General features: G+C 41.0%; 2 protein-coding genes across 6 annotated transcripts in view; one reads left to right on the top strand and one right to left on the bottom strand.

The window, feature by feature from the left end:
• Positions 1 to 19,253, top strand: part of LOC121197892 (septin-9-like) — a 65,116-nt gene that overhangs the window by 38,999 nt on the left and 6,864 nt on the right. For 4 of the 5 annotated variants that reach the window (XM_041061643.1, XM_041061646.1, XM_041061647.1 and 1 more), the window contains 2 exons: positions 16,014 to 16,223; positions 18,982 to 19,110. In XM_041061643.1, the coding sequence (XP_040917577.1) occupies positions 16,014 to 16,223; positions 18,982 to 19,110 (339 nt within the window). Of the gene's footprint in view, positions 1 to 7,369; positions 7,442 to 16,013; positions 16,224 to 18,981; positions 19,111 to 19,253 lie in introns of those variants that run through there. The other variant, XM_041061648.1, reaches the window with a different exon arrangement.
• Positions 394 to 3,175, bottom strand: LOC121197894. Its single transcript, XM_041061650.1, has 2 exons — positions 2,912 to 3,175; positions 394 to 1,956 (listed from the first exon to the last, which is right to left on the bottom strand). Exon 2 carries the CDS (start codon positions 1,953 to 1,955, stop codon positions 1,041 to 1,043), a length of 915 nt encoding a protein of 304 aa, XP_040917584.1. The 5' UTR covers position 1,956; positions 2,912 to 3,175; the 3' UTR covers positions 394 to 1,040.

Genomic DNA, 19,253 nt, shown 5'->3' on the forward strand with positions numbered 1-19,253 from the left:
ACAGGCCACAGATCATTTCACTTATCAGTTTCATTTTTCCATCAGAGCAGTTAGCATTATGTTCATTTCTATCACATGATGAAGCAACAATGAGTCACTACTATTAGATACAATCCATTTATCTATCAGAGCAATCTACATTTTCTTCAGCTCTGTCAGAATCAACAATGAGTCATTACTATTAGCTTGAACATGCAGGAGCATGACATTGTTGCATGAATGAAGCCTGAAACTTTATGACCATGCCAGAGCCGTGCATTAATGATGTACAACTAGAGCCATTTAGACAATAGTTTGTGCAGGTACTAACTAACCGCAGTTTTGCAAATAGGGCTATAAAGCCACAAATATCCAGATGTGATTTTTTTTTTTTTTTTTTTTTTTTTTTTTTGTGAAATCCAACCACTTAGACCTCACTTCTTGGTCTAATAAAACTTAAAGCTGCCATCCTGTTTTTGATCTTTTATGTTGCAATTTTTCCCGGCAGGTAAGATCCACCCCAATGTTATTCACAGCAGATGTCTCATGCTGTGGTTTGAGGTCAGATTCTACAGGTTTTTACTCAGAAGAAACTCTGTGTCACCTTCGTTCACTAACAACTTCCTCGCTTCTTGGTGAGGTCAGTGTGCTTATCACTGACAGGTTTTACTTATAGTCTAAATTCGAATTGGCTCACTGATTGGGCTGAACTGTAACCCTGAAGATTGTCTGCCTTTAATGACAGTTTGTGATTTTTTTTTTTTTTTAGTATTTGGTCTTTCATCACAAGCATGTCATACCAAGCCTATATCTCAATATTAACTGAACAGCGTTTACAAAATAAGCTACTAAAGTACACAAATAATTAAAAATATGGAGGCAAACAAAGCGTACTACAGAAAATAGAACAACTCTTTGTTTCAGGTGTGCTAAGGTGTTGTAGCTGCCTGGTTCCCAGTCATCTTAAAGGTCCTGCTGGCTTCCTAGTCCTCATCATCATTGAAAAGCATTACCATTAGACATTAGACAATATCAAGGAACATGTTCTCCCTCCTTTCTTGTCATCTAATTCTCCCACCTGATGAAACAGCACCAAAAATGACTAAAATCATTACAATGAGTAAAATAAGACCAACAATAGTGCAGGTGTCAGAAGTATCAGTATTCCAGTGACTTTGTCTGGTCGCTGGGAAGTTATCAAAGGAATGGAGTTGTGAGTTTCCTCTCGCTTCATGCTGAGGTCTGTAACTATGTTGGTTACGGTTGTATCTGTCCTGGATCACAATAAACAACAGCAGTCCGAGACAAGCAAGGTTACCCCATGTGTTTCTGATGTCCCTTAACTGGAAATCATTAGCGTTACTTCCAAAGCGGTCTCTGAGATGCTCAAGTGACCATAAGTTTTGTCCCACAGAAAACTCTCTAATCTGTATTAAGAGGTTTGTAGTAATCTCATAGGTTTGATCTGGATCATATGTCCCCTGAATTCCAGAAGCTTCATAATGCTGTGTGATGTACACTCTGTCTATCCTACGCAAAGTTTGCCATCCTGTGTTCTGCTCCCTGACTCTGAATATGATCCGGTCCCTGTTTCTTCCCTCATACTCTCCCCGGGGATGGACAACATAGTTTGGAAGCTGCGCAGAGGAAGTTGCTTGATTGAGATTGTCAACAGTGTAGTACCGTATATTTCCATAAGGCAGTGGGTCCAACAGGTTGTCATAGTTGCCATAATGATGTGAGCCATAATCTTCATTGTTTGGATTGAAGGTCAACCATATGACATTGTTACTGTCAATGTCAATTATGTTAGCAAACCAGTGGAGCAGCAAAAGACTGTGCTTGGGCACAGTGTGGCCAAAGTCGATTCTCTTCAAGTCATTGATTGAATTGAGCCTTTGTATAGCTGACACAGAGGTGAAAGCGAGGAACAAGGCTACACAGCAACTTGTGACTCTTCTCGACATCCTCATCATCCTGTAATTATATTTAAAATGTTATTGGCTGCATTATTCATTCATACAGTACATTCTCAATCCATGCATGTAATTGTAACAAAGGTTGGATCTATTGATTATTTTTGTGATTGATAAACCTGTTGTAATATCTGTTCTTATTCTGATAACTAGATAATTTTAACACCTAAAGGAGGAGTTTACAATTTTTCAAGTCTGTCTTGAAAACAATAGCATATGAAAACTGAAGCATATTTTTCCAGTTTTTATCATTCCTCTTGCTAATACTGGCAGGAGGAGTCAGGCTGGTATTAGGAAGGGTCCTTTTTTTCACAGTGCAAAAATCTATTACAAAGTTTACTGAATCCAAAATTAGGCTTCAGCAGTTTTGCTAAATTAAAACAAGTTGCATTACACTTATTTGTGTTTTTAGTTACACAAAGAGTTGAGTTCATATTACAAAGACTGTTGCGTCAGGAAGAGACCTAAGTAATAACTGCCAGTATGAACACAAGAAGTTATTACAGCAAGCAAAACATGTTTTAATGCACATATGGACACCTGACTATTGTATTAAACAGACTTGGAAAAATACAACTTGTCCTTTCAACAGTGACGTAAAAATGTCATTCAATTTTACAGCTATAAGCAAACTGTAAAAAATAAATATATCTATATATATTTCAAGGCTATAAGGTGGCTGTTGGTGGATATTTGTCTTTGTGTTGTTGCTTAATTGGGAAATAACAATGTGTGTTCTTCGCTTCTGTGTGAAAGAGTATACTTATGACACAACAAAGATTTCAGAGAAGACTAAGTGCAGTGTGTTCTACTTCAAACAAATTGTCAGCTGTGTTGTGTCTTTCTAAGCTGGGAAACCCTTGCAAAGAAGGCTGCGGTTAAATGCCTTAACCAGTTATTTTGAATGGAAGCAAAGGCAAGTCAACAACTAGGAATCAGAAAAGAAGAGCACTCACCTTCATCAGTGTCCTGCTGATCTCTGAGTTTGTGTGAGAGTAGTTGTAGCTCCCCTTAGCTTACTGTTTTCATGAAATGAAACCAGGAAACCGGGGAACAAGCATTGCTCGTTCCTACAGGAAGTTTCTACCATATTCACAAATGAAAAGCTGTATCCATTAGAACAGCACTCCCCTTCATGTTATCTTGCTAAGTACAAATTCTGGTGCAAAATAGTGGAAACTTCTGAGCTGCCTGTTCCAAGACAATTACTGCAAGACAAATGATTACTACACCACAAATGTTAGTTTCACAACTGACCAAATATAAAGGAGTTTTAAAAAAAACAACTTTTGATCCATACTAATATTGTTCCTCTAGGCTGATGACCAGATATCAATAGAATGTAGAGCTCTTTCTGTACCTCTCGTATGATTGTAGAACAATGAATAGTTAAAGTTGCGTGCACTGCTGCAACTCTACCGGCAACCAGCAGGAGATGCTGTCACACAGGTAGTTGGCCTCGCTCACCTGGAAGGTATTAAGTTTGTAAGAGTTTTGTGTCAGTGTAGCATTTACAGCCCATTATAGTTTGGTATGAAATATACCAAACAACAGGTCAGCTCTCCAGCACACACACACACACACACACATACACACACACAACATGGTTCAGTGTTGGGAGCTGACATGAGGCTGCAAATGCTGTTTTCAGAGCAGTGACAGTGTCTCATTTGATTGTTTAGATTATAAGTCATCCAAGCTAAGCAAGTATTTCCGATTTTCCCAGAGAACTGGATTCATGTGACACCTCCATCCACACACACACACACACACACACACACACACACACACACACACACACACACACACACACACACACACACACACACACACACACACACACACACACACACACACAGAGAGAGAGGGAGAGAGAGACATGCTTAAGTTTCTCCTGATATCCTGTATGGAGGCTTTGGTATTCCCTTGGGGCACGGCAGAAAGGGAGTCAAAAAAACACACAAAGGAGATGTTTAGTTTCTCTGTAGTCGCCACCCACATCTTTCACATGGGCAGCACAAGAGCATCATACAAGCGATACTGTATAATGATGCTCTGGTTGTTGTGTGTGTGTGTTGCTTTGTTTTTTGTTTTTTTTTGTTTGTTTTTTTGTTTGTTGTTTTTCTAGTTGTACTCCTAACCCTAACCCTCAACATACAGTGTGACTAAGGATTCAATACTCATATTTTTAGAGAAACTTTAATATATTATTATATTAGGAGGATTTGACCAAACTAAGTTTATACTTCATCTCTCACTCCTCCCAGCACACTGCAAGCCACTGTATACTGATTTAAGATGTCCCCCTGTCTTTGCTTTGATGAAATTAGATTAGATTCACAAGTGTTCATATATAGCATACACTTCACTATGCATTTTCTGCAGCCGGTGATGCATTTAATATAATGCACCCAGTGACTCATGCTACTACTATCCATCATGTTTCTGTGTTATGAAAGACCTTGGACAGCTGCAAGGACCGTTGTCAGGGGTCAGCCAGGCAGCCTTATGCTCCGCCTGCCAATACATGACACCATCTTGGCTGAGCGCGGCCCAGAAACATCAGGCCTTGCCATTGGCTTTCTGTCACCACATCCCCCCGTCTCCTCAAAACGAAGATCTTTTTATCTGAAAAGGCCATGTCCCCAGCAGGGCAGCAGCTCTGTGATAAAGGAGCATGCCAAGCTAAGTTGGATCAAACAAATGATGGTTGGCTCACACTGCATGCATGCAGGGTTCACTCAGGAGTCAGTGCCTTTAAGAAGTAACTTTGAAGAGGAGGAGGGAAAGAAACTTTCTTTTTTTTGTTTGTTTTTACAAAGTGCATCTTAACCTATAGTAACATCTGTGAAGTAATGTGTCAGCTTTCATAGTTTGCTGTGTTGACACATACAGTTAAAGTGAAGTGAAGTGAGTATGTTGGGTGTCAGTGATGACTGGGGCGACATAGTTTTACACACTGGGGAGCTCAGAGAAGAGGTTGAGTCAAGGGTTTGGTGTAAAAGAGAGTTATTAGTAAAATATAAAGAGAGTGGCTCCAGAGAGGCGGTGATGTGGGAAAGAAGCAAGTGGGAAAGTTTGTATTTAGAGCTCCAAGTTGGCAAGTGTTTGTTTGCACGAAGCTGTTCAGCCCTGTAACATTTTCTCCTTTTAAACAAGAGAGTAACTATGCCCTGACACTCTAGTTCAAAATGACAGATAAGGATACTGTATTCGATTTGCTAAATTTTGGTGTTAATTATTGTTTGACATTGCATGAAAGTAGCAACAAGCATGTTGGATTTGTTTGCCTCTGTTTATGTGCGATAAATTTCTTCTTTTTCTCAGTTCACTACAGTGTGGCATGTTTTATCTCTGGCACTGTAAGGATGCATTCTAGGAGTAACATGTTCTTGGGTAATATGCTCCTGTGGTCATGTCTGCACCATAAACAGGCTAGCTTTGTTAAAAAGAAAAAAGGACTAGGGTTCACAAACTCCACTGGGGATATGCTATGATCTTGATAGAAATGGAGCTGAAGCGACCGTAATGACCAAAGAAAAAACCCAACTAGCAGAGACCAGAAAACTCGTTCTGGCAGACTCTAAACCTACTGTCAGTTTTATCTAGTTTTTGTTGACAGTCTAAACCTGAATATTTACACACAGTTTAAACCAAGGGTTTTTACTGTGGCTATAAAGTAGAATTTCAGAGAGGGGGAGATAAAAAGAGAAGGGTTAGAACGAAGGGTTTTAAGAGGGGCCCCTAGTTTGGGGAAAATGTACCATTTCCCACATTGTAAAACTAAGTACATCGAAGGTTTATTTTAACTCCATATTTGGTAAGACCCAGTGTTGATCACACTTACAATGCCCTCTGTGTTTGTCTGTTGGGTCTTTTTGTATTGTGTGTTTACCTATATTGTCTGTTGGTATAGTGCAGAATTTTGATGGTCAGTGATGCCTCTTCAGATTGGTTAGATGGACGTGGTATAAATCCTGCACTGGGTATAACGGGTGTTCAACACTGGGAGATGGGTTTATCTTGGCAGCCAAGTCCATGTAATGAGATGAAACAAATCCATCTTTGCAGCCTGTTGTGCCTGTTTTTTCAGGGGCATGACTCTTCATCTCGAGGAATGCAGGTGCTGCCCTGAGTCTGTCTGTCTGTGTGTGTGTGTATGTGTCTACTCGTAGCTGTAAGGTTGCACTCAAGCCCTGCACTGGTGTATAATTACACTTCCTGTGAGGCTAGGGACAGCTGTTTCCTCTCCTCTTTAATCACACAAATATACATACTCCATAAGAACAGTAATCTGCCAAAGTAATTGGTTTGCTCTCAGGTTTTAAAAAATAAGTGAAGGCTACATTTCTGACTATTCCACAAAAACCTGCAGCTGTTGAGGCACTTTTAAGTTTTAATTTCTTAAGCTGTTTATTTACGAGGTTAAACTGCCAGTCTTATCTTTGGTTGGTCCCTTCTAAAACATTATATATTGATGTTGGAAAACCTGGTACTGCTTTGTTTTTAAAAGATTACAAATGACTGCATCTGCAAATGTTGCTGTGTTTACATCATGCCAGAGGTGTTTTTCGTTGATTGGAAATGTGTGTGTAGATGTTATTGCCACCTTATTTAACTATTGCCAAAACAGTTTACTGGCAGTGGAATTATGAAAGAGCTCTACCCCCAGCTTTTTCAACATTTTCATTTTTTGAGAAAGAACAAATGTCTCCAGAAGAATGCCTGAAACTAAAAAAAATGTAACTTGGACTTTGAAATATTTGAGATATTGCATAACATTTTAAGTATTTCCAAAAATTGTGCAGCCCTGACTCAATGTCCAAAGTGTTTGTGGGTATCTTGACAACTAGAACAAAAGTTAATCAGTTCACCAACATGTATAATGTCAAAGGAAATCCCAGTAGTTTGATGTGATGTGTTTCAGGTCCGTGTGAGAGGAATGAGTGGGATGTGATGAATGCAAAGCTCAGAGAGGAGATGAGAGGGTCAGGCCAGGTAATTAGGGTTGTAAATAATCCTGGGAGCTTAGGAGAGGGACATTTAGCTGGCCCAGAGGTTGCAGTCAGCTGCAGAGTAGACACATGCACACACAGTCTCTGTCCTTTTGTTCTCAATAACTGATAATCACCCAGCTTGTATTTAAGGTATTTTTTTTCCTCTTAAACTTGAACTTTCTCTTAAACTGTCTTATTTCTGACAAATGCATGTACACTCTTTTCCCCAGTCCCACACAGTCTCTGCTAAAGTTAACTTTATTGTGCATAGAGGGTGGAAGTTTTTTTTTTAACTTTTTTTTGGGGGGTGGGGGGGGGTGTTAAGGAAGTGGGTGTGTCTTACTGCCTTGCATGCTGAGTCACATGACAGGCATGGGTGGGAGGGGCAGGCAGGGAGCTTCCAGAGCCACAGCAGAGTTTGGCCTCTCACTGGAGCGCTGCTCTTCGGCAGGGGACGACTCATACACACATACACACACTTCACACACGGTGAGTGTTTTGCATACTGGGAGAGTGTGTGTGTGTGTGTGTGTGTGTGTGTGTGTGTATGTGTATAATGTCTGTGTTTGTAAGAGAGTAGTTGTAGTAGTAGTAAGTAGACGGAGTAATTGTTTTGGCCATCTTTTTTTTATCCTGCATGTCTCTTCTTCCCTGGAATAAGAGATTTGATCTGCTGTTTTCACATACTTGATAAATATCTCTGCATGCCTTCCATAGCGACTCAAGAGCCCAGCTGTTTTTACGAGTCTAAATATTCCTGTTGTTTTTAGCGGGTGACTGTCAGGCTTAGTATCTACGGTGCTTGTTTCTGTGTTTCTTTTGAGTTCAGGTATAGGTGGGAGAAGACAGTTATTCCATGTTATTATTATTTGTATGTTTTCAATTTACGTGTGCGTGCACACGCTTGTGCGTAATTACCATTGTTATGGTTTTGCTTTCCTTCTGTTTCTCATTCCCTGAATGTTTTGTGTATCTGCTCTGGAGTAAGCTTTGTAATCAGTCTGTCTTTGCATAATACACACAAGCATGCACGAACACACACACGTGTATATGTATACAGAGGGATTTTCCATCATGTTTCAGTTCCTGTTCTGTTTAAATATTGTCCACACACTGGATGTGTTCTGCTGTTTCTGACAGTGATCCATTACCAAATCAGCAGCGAGCACTCAGAGGTCTGTGTGTGCATATGTGTGTGTGTGTGTGTGTCAAAGTGAAAGGTTAGCTCCACACATGTGGTTAGTAGACTTCAGAGAGTGCGGAAGGGAATCTTTTTAGTTTAGTGTCTGCTTTGGAAAGTGCAGTAAAGGAATCCACTTAGCTAATGATAATCGGTGGAAAGTGGTCCTTATTCCTTTCCAGTGGGAAACACTAGGTATCAGATTTTGACCAAAATCAAAGGGTATTGTTTTTTTTTGTTCTGTTGACTCTGTTCAGCTGAAGTTTCTCTTTAAACTTTATTTTTTGAACTCTGCTTTTCTGATTGGTCTTTCTGCCTGTGTTTAAGCGGTGAGAATGCAGTTGTGTGAATTCTTGGTTAACTGGCGATGTGGCAGCAGCTGGAACAAAGCTAAGCCTGAGCATTGTATCACTCAGGCTTTGTTGTCTAGGGCTGACCTGGGGAATACAAGGCATGGCTCTCTGACAATATCAAACCGATGGAAAACAGCAACCACCCTTCACCTTTTCAGAGAGTCACCAGCCTCTGGTTTGCCTCACCAGCACACACACACACACTTTTACACACAGAGAGCTGCTGAAAGGAGCTCTGTTGTGGCCCCTGTGTAATGCCAAGCGAGAACAGACAGTGGCCTTTCACCAGTGTTTGATGGGACGCTGAAAAGGTCATCGTTACCTTCTGTATCTTGTGTGTCTTTGTGTCTGTGCATGTTGTGAGTCAGCCACTAAGTCCAGTCCAGTAAGATTATGTATCTACTGTGGAATTCAGAATCAGAACTGTGAAAGACAAAATATTTCATGAATGTAACTGGATCTCTGTAATGTAAAATTGATAAGGTTTCTTCTCTGTACCTGGACTTGCTGTACATTCTCAAGTATTGTGGGGATGTGCATGTGCTCATTAATTTTGTGTTGCTTATAAAAGAGGGTTGTAAAAAGGGAGGCATAATAAGTTCTTGTTTGAAAAATAACTTTTATTAGATTTCAAAGGTCAAGTGCCAATATCAGTGATGAGGAGACCATAATATTGGACTCTTACATTTAACCTGCATTTCATGTGGACAAATGGTAGAAAATAAGAACTGAAAATAAAAAGAAAAAAACAAAAAGAAAGAAAAACAAAATAACACAGTCCATCAGTTCATGTCAGACCGATACTGGGACCTAGAGAATTATCGTAGTCAGTAGTGAGGTTCGTTTGAGGTGCTCTCTGCTATTGTACTCTTGAGCTTTGTATGTGGGTCAGTCACAGTCCATAAATATTGCTCGTGAGGCCTGGAGAGGACCAGCATGACAGGCTTTGTATCACACAGACACACACACACAGAGATTGTGGAGTGTGTCAAAGAACCTAAGGACTCCTGGTTATGTTGTTGGCATGGAGATGTATTTGTGCACCTTCGCACTTACAGTGAAACATTTTATTATGGATACCTCAGGCTTATCTCCCATCTCAACACTGAAAGAAAGGTTTTTTTTGTTTTTGTTTATGAAACAGCTATAAGTCTATATACATGTGAAAATCTTGTTTTAAGGTATGTGTGAAGACAGAGGTCAGATTCCTGAGCCCCCTGGTCCCATGGACCCACGCTCACCGTCAGCCACTGTCAGTGAAAGAACAACACTGGATAGCTTCAGCAACCCGGCTAATGACCTTAACAACTCCTGTCACTGAGCTGCTAGCAGATAATAGCTAGCTAAATTATTATTCAGCATCTTTGCAATGAGCCTTAGAAAATGGGCAGCTTCCTGATTCATTTAGCTTGTGTCAACACTCTTAAGGGTTAATGTTTAGCAGTTGCTTTGGGCTAGAATATCGTTTTGTAAAGCTTAAAATTGAGTCAATTGCACACTAATGTGAGGAATGTTACTGTGGTCGAATTGCTTTCCTTAATTGTAGATGTTCAGCTTGAAATTAAATAAATGAGGCTTGGATTGGTCAGTTAGTCCATAAGGTTAATGGCTCTTTCTTCATAATATATGGATTAAACCTTGCAAAACGTACTTTGACAAAGTTCAAAGACGTTTTTTGTGTGAGCTGCACGTTGTTAGAGGCAGTTGAAGAGCCTAGAAAGACAACAGCTCTCTTGTGCACCACCGCAGTATGGAGACTGAACACATTCCTCTGGCAGTCTAGACCAACCTGTGGGCTTCTACTGTCATTACTGCAATTTACAAACATTTCTCAACTGTCTGCAAAGTAACACTAGCTGCTGAAGCTACTTGCACTGACATGGGTCTTGTACACTCAAACTACCAGGATTGTAGAAAGATTGTTAGAGATTCAGCAGTGCTCGTTTGTAGCTTGGGAAAGGTGAAGTGTCGTTATCATACATGCTTTAACACACATGCATACAAAATACTGTATAGAATACTCAATACATAAAACACACATTTAATGAATTGAAGAAAGCATTCACTTATGTGACAAACAGATGCACACACACACACACTGTCCAATGCCAGGTGACACAGCGAGCGAGTTGGACCCTGCAGGGGTCAAAGGGCACATTTCTCCAGAGAGCTGAATGATGAGGACTCTGGGAACTGGGCCTTGCTGCAAAAACACTCTGACTTTAATAACACAACAGGCCATGTTTGCACTGCCACCACTCTAATTTCCCCCTTTTATTAAGGGATTCACTGTCAAAGAGTGGGAAAAAGTGTGTGTGTGTGTGCGCGTGCGTGCATGTGTGCGTGTATGTCCGCGTGTATGTCCCTCCCTCCCCTGGGTCTGTCACAAACCTGTGTGGTCGGGGGTATATAATTGATTCTGTGCTGGAGGGCTGCTTGGAACCCCAGTTCAAAGTAATTTAACAGCCGCATTCACTTTATTATTTCTCAGTTGTGCTTGTACCACTCTTTGCATCAGCCTACACAATTCTGAAGAAGCATCTGGGTCACCATCAAAATAAATGTAGCCACGTTAAGACAAGACTCGACTGCAAAGCTCCTTTGTCCTGTCTGGGAATGTAAATAAAGGACAAAAAAGAGACAGATGTTTTTTAAAGAGGGCCCATAAAGAGATTTTAGACCAGAGCAAAGATGCAAACGGCCCATTTAGTGGATTAGTCCACTAATGTGTGTTTGACATGGAGTTCCAGACAAGCAGTGAAATGGATTGAAATACATGAGTTTAAGCCAGCTTCCCCACTTGGAGGGATTGTGTATGGTCATGGATATTAGTTATGCTCCCACTTAGATTCTTAATTTTCAAAATGATTGGATTGCTTTAGATTTCATTAGATTGTACATGTGTACCCGTGACCAGTGTATATCACATTGCAGTACCTGTTTAGATATAGAAAACTTTTAGTTGATGTCTGTTGTTGTCCTGCATGTTAGTAGTAAGTCAGAGCAGTGTCACTTTGACTGTAAATGAAAAATGCTGTGTACTGTACTGATATGAGTCTGTAATAAGAAGCAAAATGAAGAAAATCTAAATAGGAGAAAAAAACTTGGCAGTGTATGTAGTGTATTACACAGGCTTAAAAGTGTCTAAATAAAGGGAAATTATTTGTAGAATCAGTTTTTTAAGGCCTCAGTGAGTGAATCACTCTTCCATATAACAAACACACTTCTTTCGGTCCAAGTTTCCAGGCCTTTCTTTCTCTGGATTCCTCTCTTGTGATTCAAGTCAGTTTGTACAGAGGGTCAAACCACTGGTTTGTCATAAGGGGACTAACCTCAGCACAGCTCTTTTCCAACCTAAACTGGGAACATGACCTCTGACCTGCTCGCCACGCTGTCAAGATCAACACCCTGGGCAGCTGAGGCATGGTTCGGCGGTTCTGACCACATCTCCACTAAACATAGACGACACAGTCACAGCGTTCTTCATAGGTCTTGGCAGTTTCGGTGCCTTTTGAAAAGACCATGCAACAAACAGGGACATGTTTAACTGGTTTCAACCTTATTTACATCTCCGTTTGGAGGCCTGTGTGTAGTTAGTGAGGAATGCCCCAGGCCCAAAAGTGAAATAAATCACAAACTCCACTCTCCACAAAGTTTTTTTTTTCCTCCCCTCCTCCTCCATTCTACACTCCTTCCTCTGTCCTCCTTTTCCTGACCTTATCTTTTCTACCCCCCCCCTCAGTGGTCTTCTTCCTTTTTGCTTCTCGTATTTATCTCACACTCCTGCCTTCCTCCACTTCTTTGTGACTACATCTTTTCTTTTGTTCACACTTCTTTTTCCTCCCTGCTTTCCCTGCTTTCTCAACTTTTCTCCCCTCCAAAATGTTTTGTGGTATAGGAGACTGTTGGCATATTTACAAAAAAGCAAAGTAATCTGATACTGCTGGGAGCAGGAAAAAAAATAATTCTTTAGTGCCTGTAATTGAAAACAGGATCACAGCAAGTCCAGTGAGTCATTCTATGCTTTCCAAATTCTAAAATTAATTTTGCTCTCTTACAGACTCAAAGGAAACATATTATCCATGCCATCCCATAACTGGACCTGATACAGGGGAAAACCTTGCAGAAAGCAGAGCTGAAGGATTGTTAACTCTTATGTCGATGATGCACGGTGGACATTTTTGATGCATGAGAAATTGTCTACAGTGCTGACTTGCAGCTGAGAGACGCTTGTAAAGTGCTTACAAAACTCCATCATGTGGCATGAGAGCATCCACCAAACATATTCAGACACCTGATGTTCTCATTCTTACTGAATGTGATCTGTTACATCCCTATTTGACCTGGCATGAACCTGTTAATTTTTTTTTTTTTTTGGTAGGGTTGGGGTAATGTCCACCAGCTGGTAAGCCACCAGGTCCAGACATTTTTCATGTGGAGGTCAAATGTCTTTTTAACATTTATAGGGTCACACTCCAGCCGGTCAGTAAACACCTGCTTGGCAGGATATCATGGAAGAACTGAGGGGACTGAATTCCCCTGTCTGATAAATGGTCAGTTTATCCAGATGTTTTACAATTGTCCCAATTCCTGAGTCCTCCATCAGTCTGGTTTTATTCCCTCTCAAAACAATGGAATTGACACAGTTTGCTTCGCTCACAGCTTGACATTCTTATATCAACATCACTACACTGTGGAGTTGGAGTTTACTGAAATTGATGATACAGGGCTGAAACATTTACTACCTGTAAAGAAAGTGATTTATTTTCATTGTTGGGTAGAGCTGGGTTTCCCACAGTAGTGGTCCAAGATTTTGTGTTTGTGTGTTTGCCAAGTAGTTTACAGTGTTTGACACTACTTTGACTTGGGCAAATGGCCGGTGTGTTTTCATGAATGACAGTTAACAATGCTCTGAAGAGTCTTGCTGCTTCTGTCTGGGAAACCAGCTAGTTGAGATGCAGGATACACAGACAGCTCTACTGCTCTTTCTGTCTGTCTCCCATTCACCCTGTCTTTTGGTGGCTTTAGTATTTTTTCCACCCACACTAGGGGATTAGTGTGTGTTTACTATTTGTTAAACAGAGCAGACAGCTTGTTATTACAGTAGATGTGGGCAGCATTGTTCTCAGTAGCCTGTTCTCAAAGAAGGAAATGAGGCTTTTATTTAAGGACAAGATCTCATATCAAACACAGGTGCCGCAGTGGTTTGTACACATAAAGCTTTCAAAACTTTCATGACAGACAAAATTCTCAGGAGCACGCTTCATCCTGTATTTTATCACTGATTAGGGTGATTAACGAGTAATAGATGATCAAAATAGTTGCAGATACATTTTCTGTCAATCAGCCAATTTATTAATCAAGTTATTGTTTCAACTCTTGTCAGATGTCTCTGACATTGTGACTAGTTTGATCAGATAATCTATCATTTTAAAAGACAAGAAGTGTTTAGTATTTTGCAGGTGTAGCTGCCACTGGTTGATATTTGAGGTGAGAGGGTTATACTGTATCTCAAGTGTCTGTTAACCTCATTCACTGTTCGCTTTGATGCCTTGCCTTAGATAAAGCACCGTTGTTGCAGCCTTGCCTGTCAAAGGTGTGCTAGCCCCTGGCCAACATCTCTGTTTACAGCACGTAACTGTCACAGAAGCAGAGATTGAAGGATTGATGTGAATAGCGCCAAGCCTAGGATAAAGGAACAAGGGCTGTGTGAGGCGCGATACAGGTAATCATAAGGAGGGAGAGTCAATATGATTTTTAAGAGAAAAGCCAGATGAGAGCAGTACAAATGAGGAAGGAGACAAAGGAGTAATGTCAGAGAAAATCAGAGGGGAGTTAAACAGGCAAGACAATGGAAAACTTAGAGATGGAGTGAAGAGGGGAAACTGGTGACAGGAGAGAATCAGTATGTGGAGGGAGGAAAGGGTGAGGCTGAGAGAAAAAGACGAGCAGAGGTATGGGAATGTGGGAGGTGCAGGGGAGAGGTGGAGGGCAGCGAGTTGCAGTAAGTTGCTGACTGACTGCTGGAACAGGATGGGGAAGTGGTGAAGGAGGCCAGGAGAGCTGCTTCCATAGGTGGGTCTCTCTGACACATGCGCGCGCGCACACACACACACACATACACACAATGGAGCACATTATAAAAGTAAGACTCAAGGCTGAATATGAACTAGTGTTGGATTTCCACAGCAGTGTTATTCTTCTCAGAATTTCTTCCATTAATCAATGCAGTGCTGGTGCGAAGTGTGTGGAGCTCTTACCAGCAGTGGTGCCATTCCCTGCTGATTAAATCCTCCAAGTGGTACAAGCAAACTAGCTAGTTGTCTGGACTTCTTCTCCTTGTGGCAGGACAAGTGTTTCGGAGTGAAGATTTGTGCCTGAGCTGGAATCCAATAGCTGTTAAATTCTTGGCAGCCAGTCAGGGCTGACGGTATATATGCATGTTCGTGTTTACATGTACATGTACACGTGTGTGTCTGCAGTTCAGTTATGTGATCAGAGAGGAAAGTGTCAAGTGTGTACGAGGCCATGGCGACTACTGTGTTTCAATGCACAAACTTGTGCATGTTCTGTGTGTGTTAATATGTGTGGATATGTGAGCTGGGGTAGCTGGGTGAGTGGATCAGGTTTCAGCCTCAGTCGTCTCTTTCTTTTCCACACTCACATTAACAAGACAGTAACACTGCACTGTGGAGAGCGAGGGAAAGGGAGGCCTTGTGAGGGGTATCAGCTACTTGAACTGCTGGACACAGACATAAACACTATAAATTCTTTACCTACTCTGAGTCAACACATTGTTACAGCTGCTTTCTGCATGCACAGACCTTAGTGAACATATTAGCAAGTTCAGTATTGTTCTAAGACGAATATTTAGCTTACAATTGGACACGCATCCATGGGCATTCCACAGAAGGACATTAAGCTAATCATTGGCAAAGCAAACTACAGACAGAACCTCCTTCCAAGTGCAAAGTACTTTAATACTACAGAGTATATTTTCGAAGAGTTTTCTGTTGAGTTGAGAGTCTGTGTTGGCGTGAGACCAGACTTCTGTTTGAAAGCCAGAGAGTGTTTTTACAAGGTGCGTTTGGTGTTTGATTATAAAGCAAGGTAAAACAACTTGTTTCCAGTCCTCCAGCAGGTACATCCAAATCATGAAGATTAGCAGTTTCCAAAGGGTTTTTTTTTTTTATGTATGTTGTGATTTTCATGGTTCAAGAAGATTTTTGAGCTGCTTGATAATTTACTGTAAGTTGTTTGAATCGTAATTTCTTAGGAACTTAGGTTCTTGGACGTCTTCTTGCAGTGTGTATGTTTTCTAATACCATGCTCAGGTATGCACTTCTCTCGTCCACTTCCTCGTCTTACTTACAGTACTTGATTTTCACATTCTCGTCGTTGCAGATCAGCAATTTATCTGTCACTTCTCTCCACTCCCATTCCCGTAATACTCTTAAACACTCCACGTTACGCCTCAGCAGCTTCCCTCAAACCTTCTCTCTCTCTTTCTCTTTCTCTGTCAAATCAGGGCCAGAGGTGATTTCCAGCTACAGCGGCAGTGCCATGTCTGAGGCGGTGGTGCCTGATGCTATGGTGTCCCCAGCAGTGGGTGGCCTGTATGGGGAGAAGGCCGGTGGCCCCGTGGTGGACTTCAGTTATGTGGGTATCGACGCCATCCTGGAACAGATGCGGAGGAAGGCCATGAAGCAGGGTTTTGAGCTGAACATTATGGTTGTGGGTAAGTAGAGCACTCGCTAAAGTTTCAGTTATATTGCCCAGACTCAGTTTGAGCCTGTGCATTTACTTGCAGTAAAGTAACTGGGTGTGTAACTTTTTGGTTTTCTTCAGTAAGCTGAAGCAAAAGAGAAACCTCAACTCCGTATTTGGGTTAGGGAATTAAGGAAACCTCATTTCCCCAGGTAGATTTCTCATGGAGAACACTGATTTCTTGGCCAAGAAATTGTTTCTCTAATTGGGTTTTAACATGTTCTCATGTGCATGACAAAGGTTTCAAACAGAGAAAGTATAGTAAGTACACTAAGATTCCTCCGAACACGGGCTTATTTGGTTTGGAATTACTTGGTAAATTCAAAAACTTCTCCTCTGTGAAGAAGGGCTATGCTCTGGCTGTTTATCTTCTCACTGCAATGTCAGTCTGTTCTGACACACACCAAAAAATATATATAAATAAAAAAAAGTCAGGAAGCATCATCTTTTATTATTAATACAGTTACAATGAGTAAACCACACTCTCAAAATAAGGCTGGGGTAAGAGAGAAATCTGATTACTCTATGGTTACCTGCATGACCTGGTTTCTAGGAGTTAGACGGTCACTCAAATGAATGTAAACATGCTGAGTTTGTTAGATAGTCCAGCTGCTTCACAGCAAGAAAGTTCTGGGTTCAGATGTCTTTGCACTCACCCCTTACACAAACCAAAAGACATGCTTGTTTGGTATTAGGAATATTCCTGTCATTGCCCTTGACTAAAGCACTGCCTCAGGGCTGAAGTTGGTCCCTGGTTGCTGGGTTATGGATGGTTGCTGCTCCTAAATATTTAGTATTGCTCAAATAGAGAGGACAGATTTCTCCTTGAGGACTAATAAAATATGACCTAAAGGTAGGGCTGCCTGTTTTAGGGGATTGTCCTCAAAACCTGACCTCACTGGGTTAAGATTTTTAATCATGAAGATGATTTCTTTCACTTTCTCATTCTCTGAGCCTTGCCATCAAGTGCTGTCTATATTTTACATGCAGTATCCACCTGTGACGTCTACACATAAAGTGTGCCTCCGCCAACTGTTTAATATGTCCTGTCGTTCAGGTGTGATATTGTTTTCTCTCTAATCAAGTTTTGTCATAAAATGAGGCCTCAGACTTATTTTAATAGGCAGCCACACACAGTAGGACTTAAAACTCATCACTGTGATCAGACACCTTTTAAAACAGAAGCTAATTACACACACGCACAGCTTCATAGTAGACAGGCCACCATAAAACCCACACCAACTCCCTACTGTATGTCTCCTCTGGATGATGTCGCGCCGGTTGGTCTGTGTTTCATCCTCAAATAAAAAAGCTTGCTTAAGAAGCAGCCTGAGGGTTGAGACTAAACTGTGCAAAGTTGTGGAGGCACTGGTAAACAAAACTGAGCACAGTCAGTCTCCATGTGGTTTTTGCATTCAGGTGAAATTATATTCCACTTATAATAGAAGGGGAGCAGTGCACCAAAGAATGATGCTTTTTAAGATTGGATTATTGGGTTGGTATCTGTATGTTTAAGAGTGATTTAATGCTTTATTTAATTTGGTGTAGTTGCATGAGCCCAAACAGTGAAATCAAAAGACCAAGTAGAGTAGAGTGTCTTTTTCCTTTTTTACTGGACAGACTTGGTGCTAAAGTCGGAAGAGGATAAAATGCATGTCTGATTGCAAAGACATGGGTGAACCTGACTGTTCAGCAGTTTTTCTGCGTTGTTAATATAGTCTTGTCACAGTTTTAAACAAAATCTGTACTACTATGGCCTTATACATTAGGCAGACGTGGGATTTTGGCACCACGTCACTGTTGTGATGGTAGTTTGTGAAAGAATGTTGGACCAAGGCACTTTGGGGAAATACAGCTGTTACAGAGAGGGAGGACGCTGTAGAGTGCTGCTTAAGCTGTATCATAGATAAAATCCAAATTTTGCATGTAGTGATGATCACTTCTTAAACTTCCAGCCGAAGTTTGAATTTTATCCAATAAAGTCTGCAGCTGTTGCCTGATGTCAGTATTTGCTGTATAGGTCCATGTTTGCATGTAAATCGCTGCTGGCTGCGTGTAAATGCGACTGTGTTTGAGTGTGCGTCTCCATTAATCGATAAAGTTCTTAATGCTAACTTTACCTGAAGCATGCTGCCCAGTGGGCTCCTCCAAAATCTTCTTTGTTAACCTGTGGACGTTATAGCATGGCATCCACCATTTAGACAGACAGCAACCATTCATGTGATCATCTAGTTGAAAAGTACCTGTAAATGATACAAATAAAAGAGGAAAATAAAACTTCTCATATTTAGATAGTTATGGGCTTTATTTTTGTATGTTCTTTGTTTTATTGTTGTATTCTGTGTCTTATTTTTAAATCCTTCTTGTTATTCTTATTACAGGAGTCTTGTACTGAAGCATCAACATATGCATTTGGTTTACCTTGGATGCAGTCTGTCTTTTTCAGGGTGTGTTTGGGTTGTGGTCATGCATATTGATGGATTTGCTGGCAGTGTTTGTGCAGACAGACACCTGCAGCTTGTCACTGCTTCAGCCCAACAACCGACAGCGCGGAGTCGTCAAGAGTTTTAAACTGTCATGGAAAATAACCGTTGTGTAGACTGTTACCTACAGTGCAAGCAGCCCCTGTGGAAGAGTGCTTTTTTTCCTTATTTTTAATCTTAAGGTGTGTGTGTGTGTGTGTGTGTGTGTGTGTGTGTTTGCCCCTCTGACTGTGTTTTTGCTTACAGGACAGAGTGGCCTGGGAAAGTCTACTCTGATGAACACGCTGTTCAAGTCTAAAGTCAGCCGCAAGTCAGTGCTGGCTACAGGCCAGGAGAAGATCCCCAAAACAATCGAAATCAAGTCTATCAGTCATGGTATGGCACTCTCGAGTCCCTCGATTCTTCTCTCTGTCCCTCCTTTTTGTCTGTTTTTCTTTTTGTCTGTGTCTAGGACTGTCAGCCAAAATATACCCATCTCTGTCACTGTGTTTTTCTTCTCTTCCCTTGTGTATTTGCAC

This window comes from Toxotes jaculatrix, chromosome 18 (genome assembly GCF_017976425.1).
Source record: "Toxotes jaculatrix isolate fToxJac2 chromosome 18, fToxJac2.pri, whole genome shotgun sequence".
Taxonomy (NCBI): Eukaryota; Metazoa; Chordata; class Actinopteri; family Toxotidae; genus Toxotes; species Toxotes jaculatrix.

Coding starts and splice junctions, on each gene's coding strand:
- LOC121197894 (XM_041061650.1), bottom strand. CDS start 1,955: ATGATGAGGATGTCGAGAAGAGTCACAAGTTGCTGTGTAGCCTTGTTC.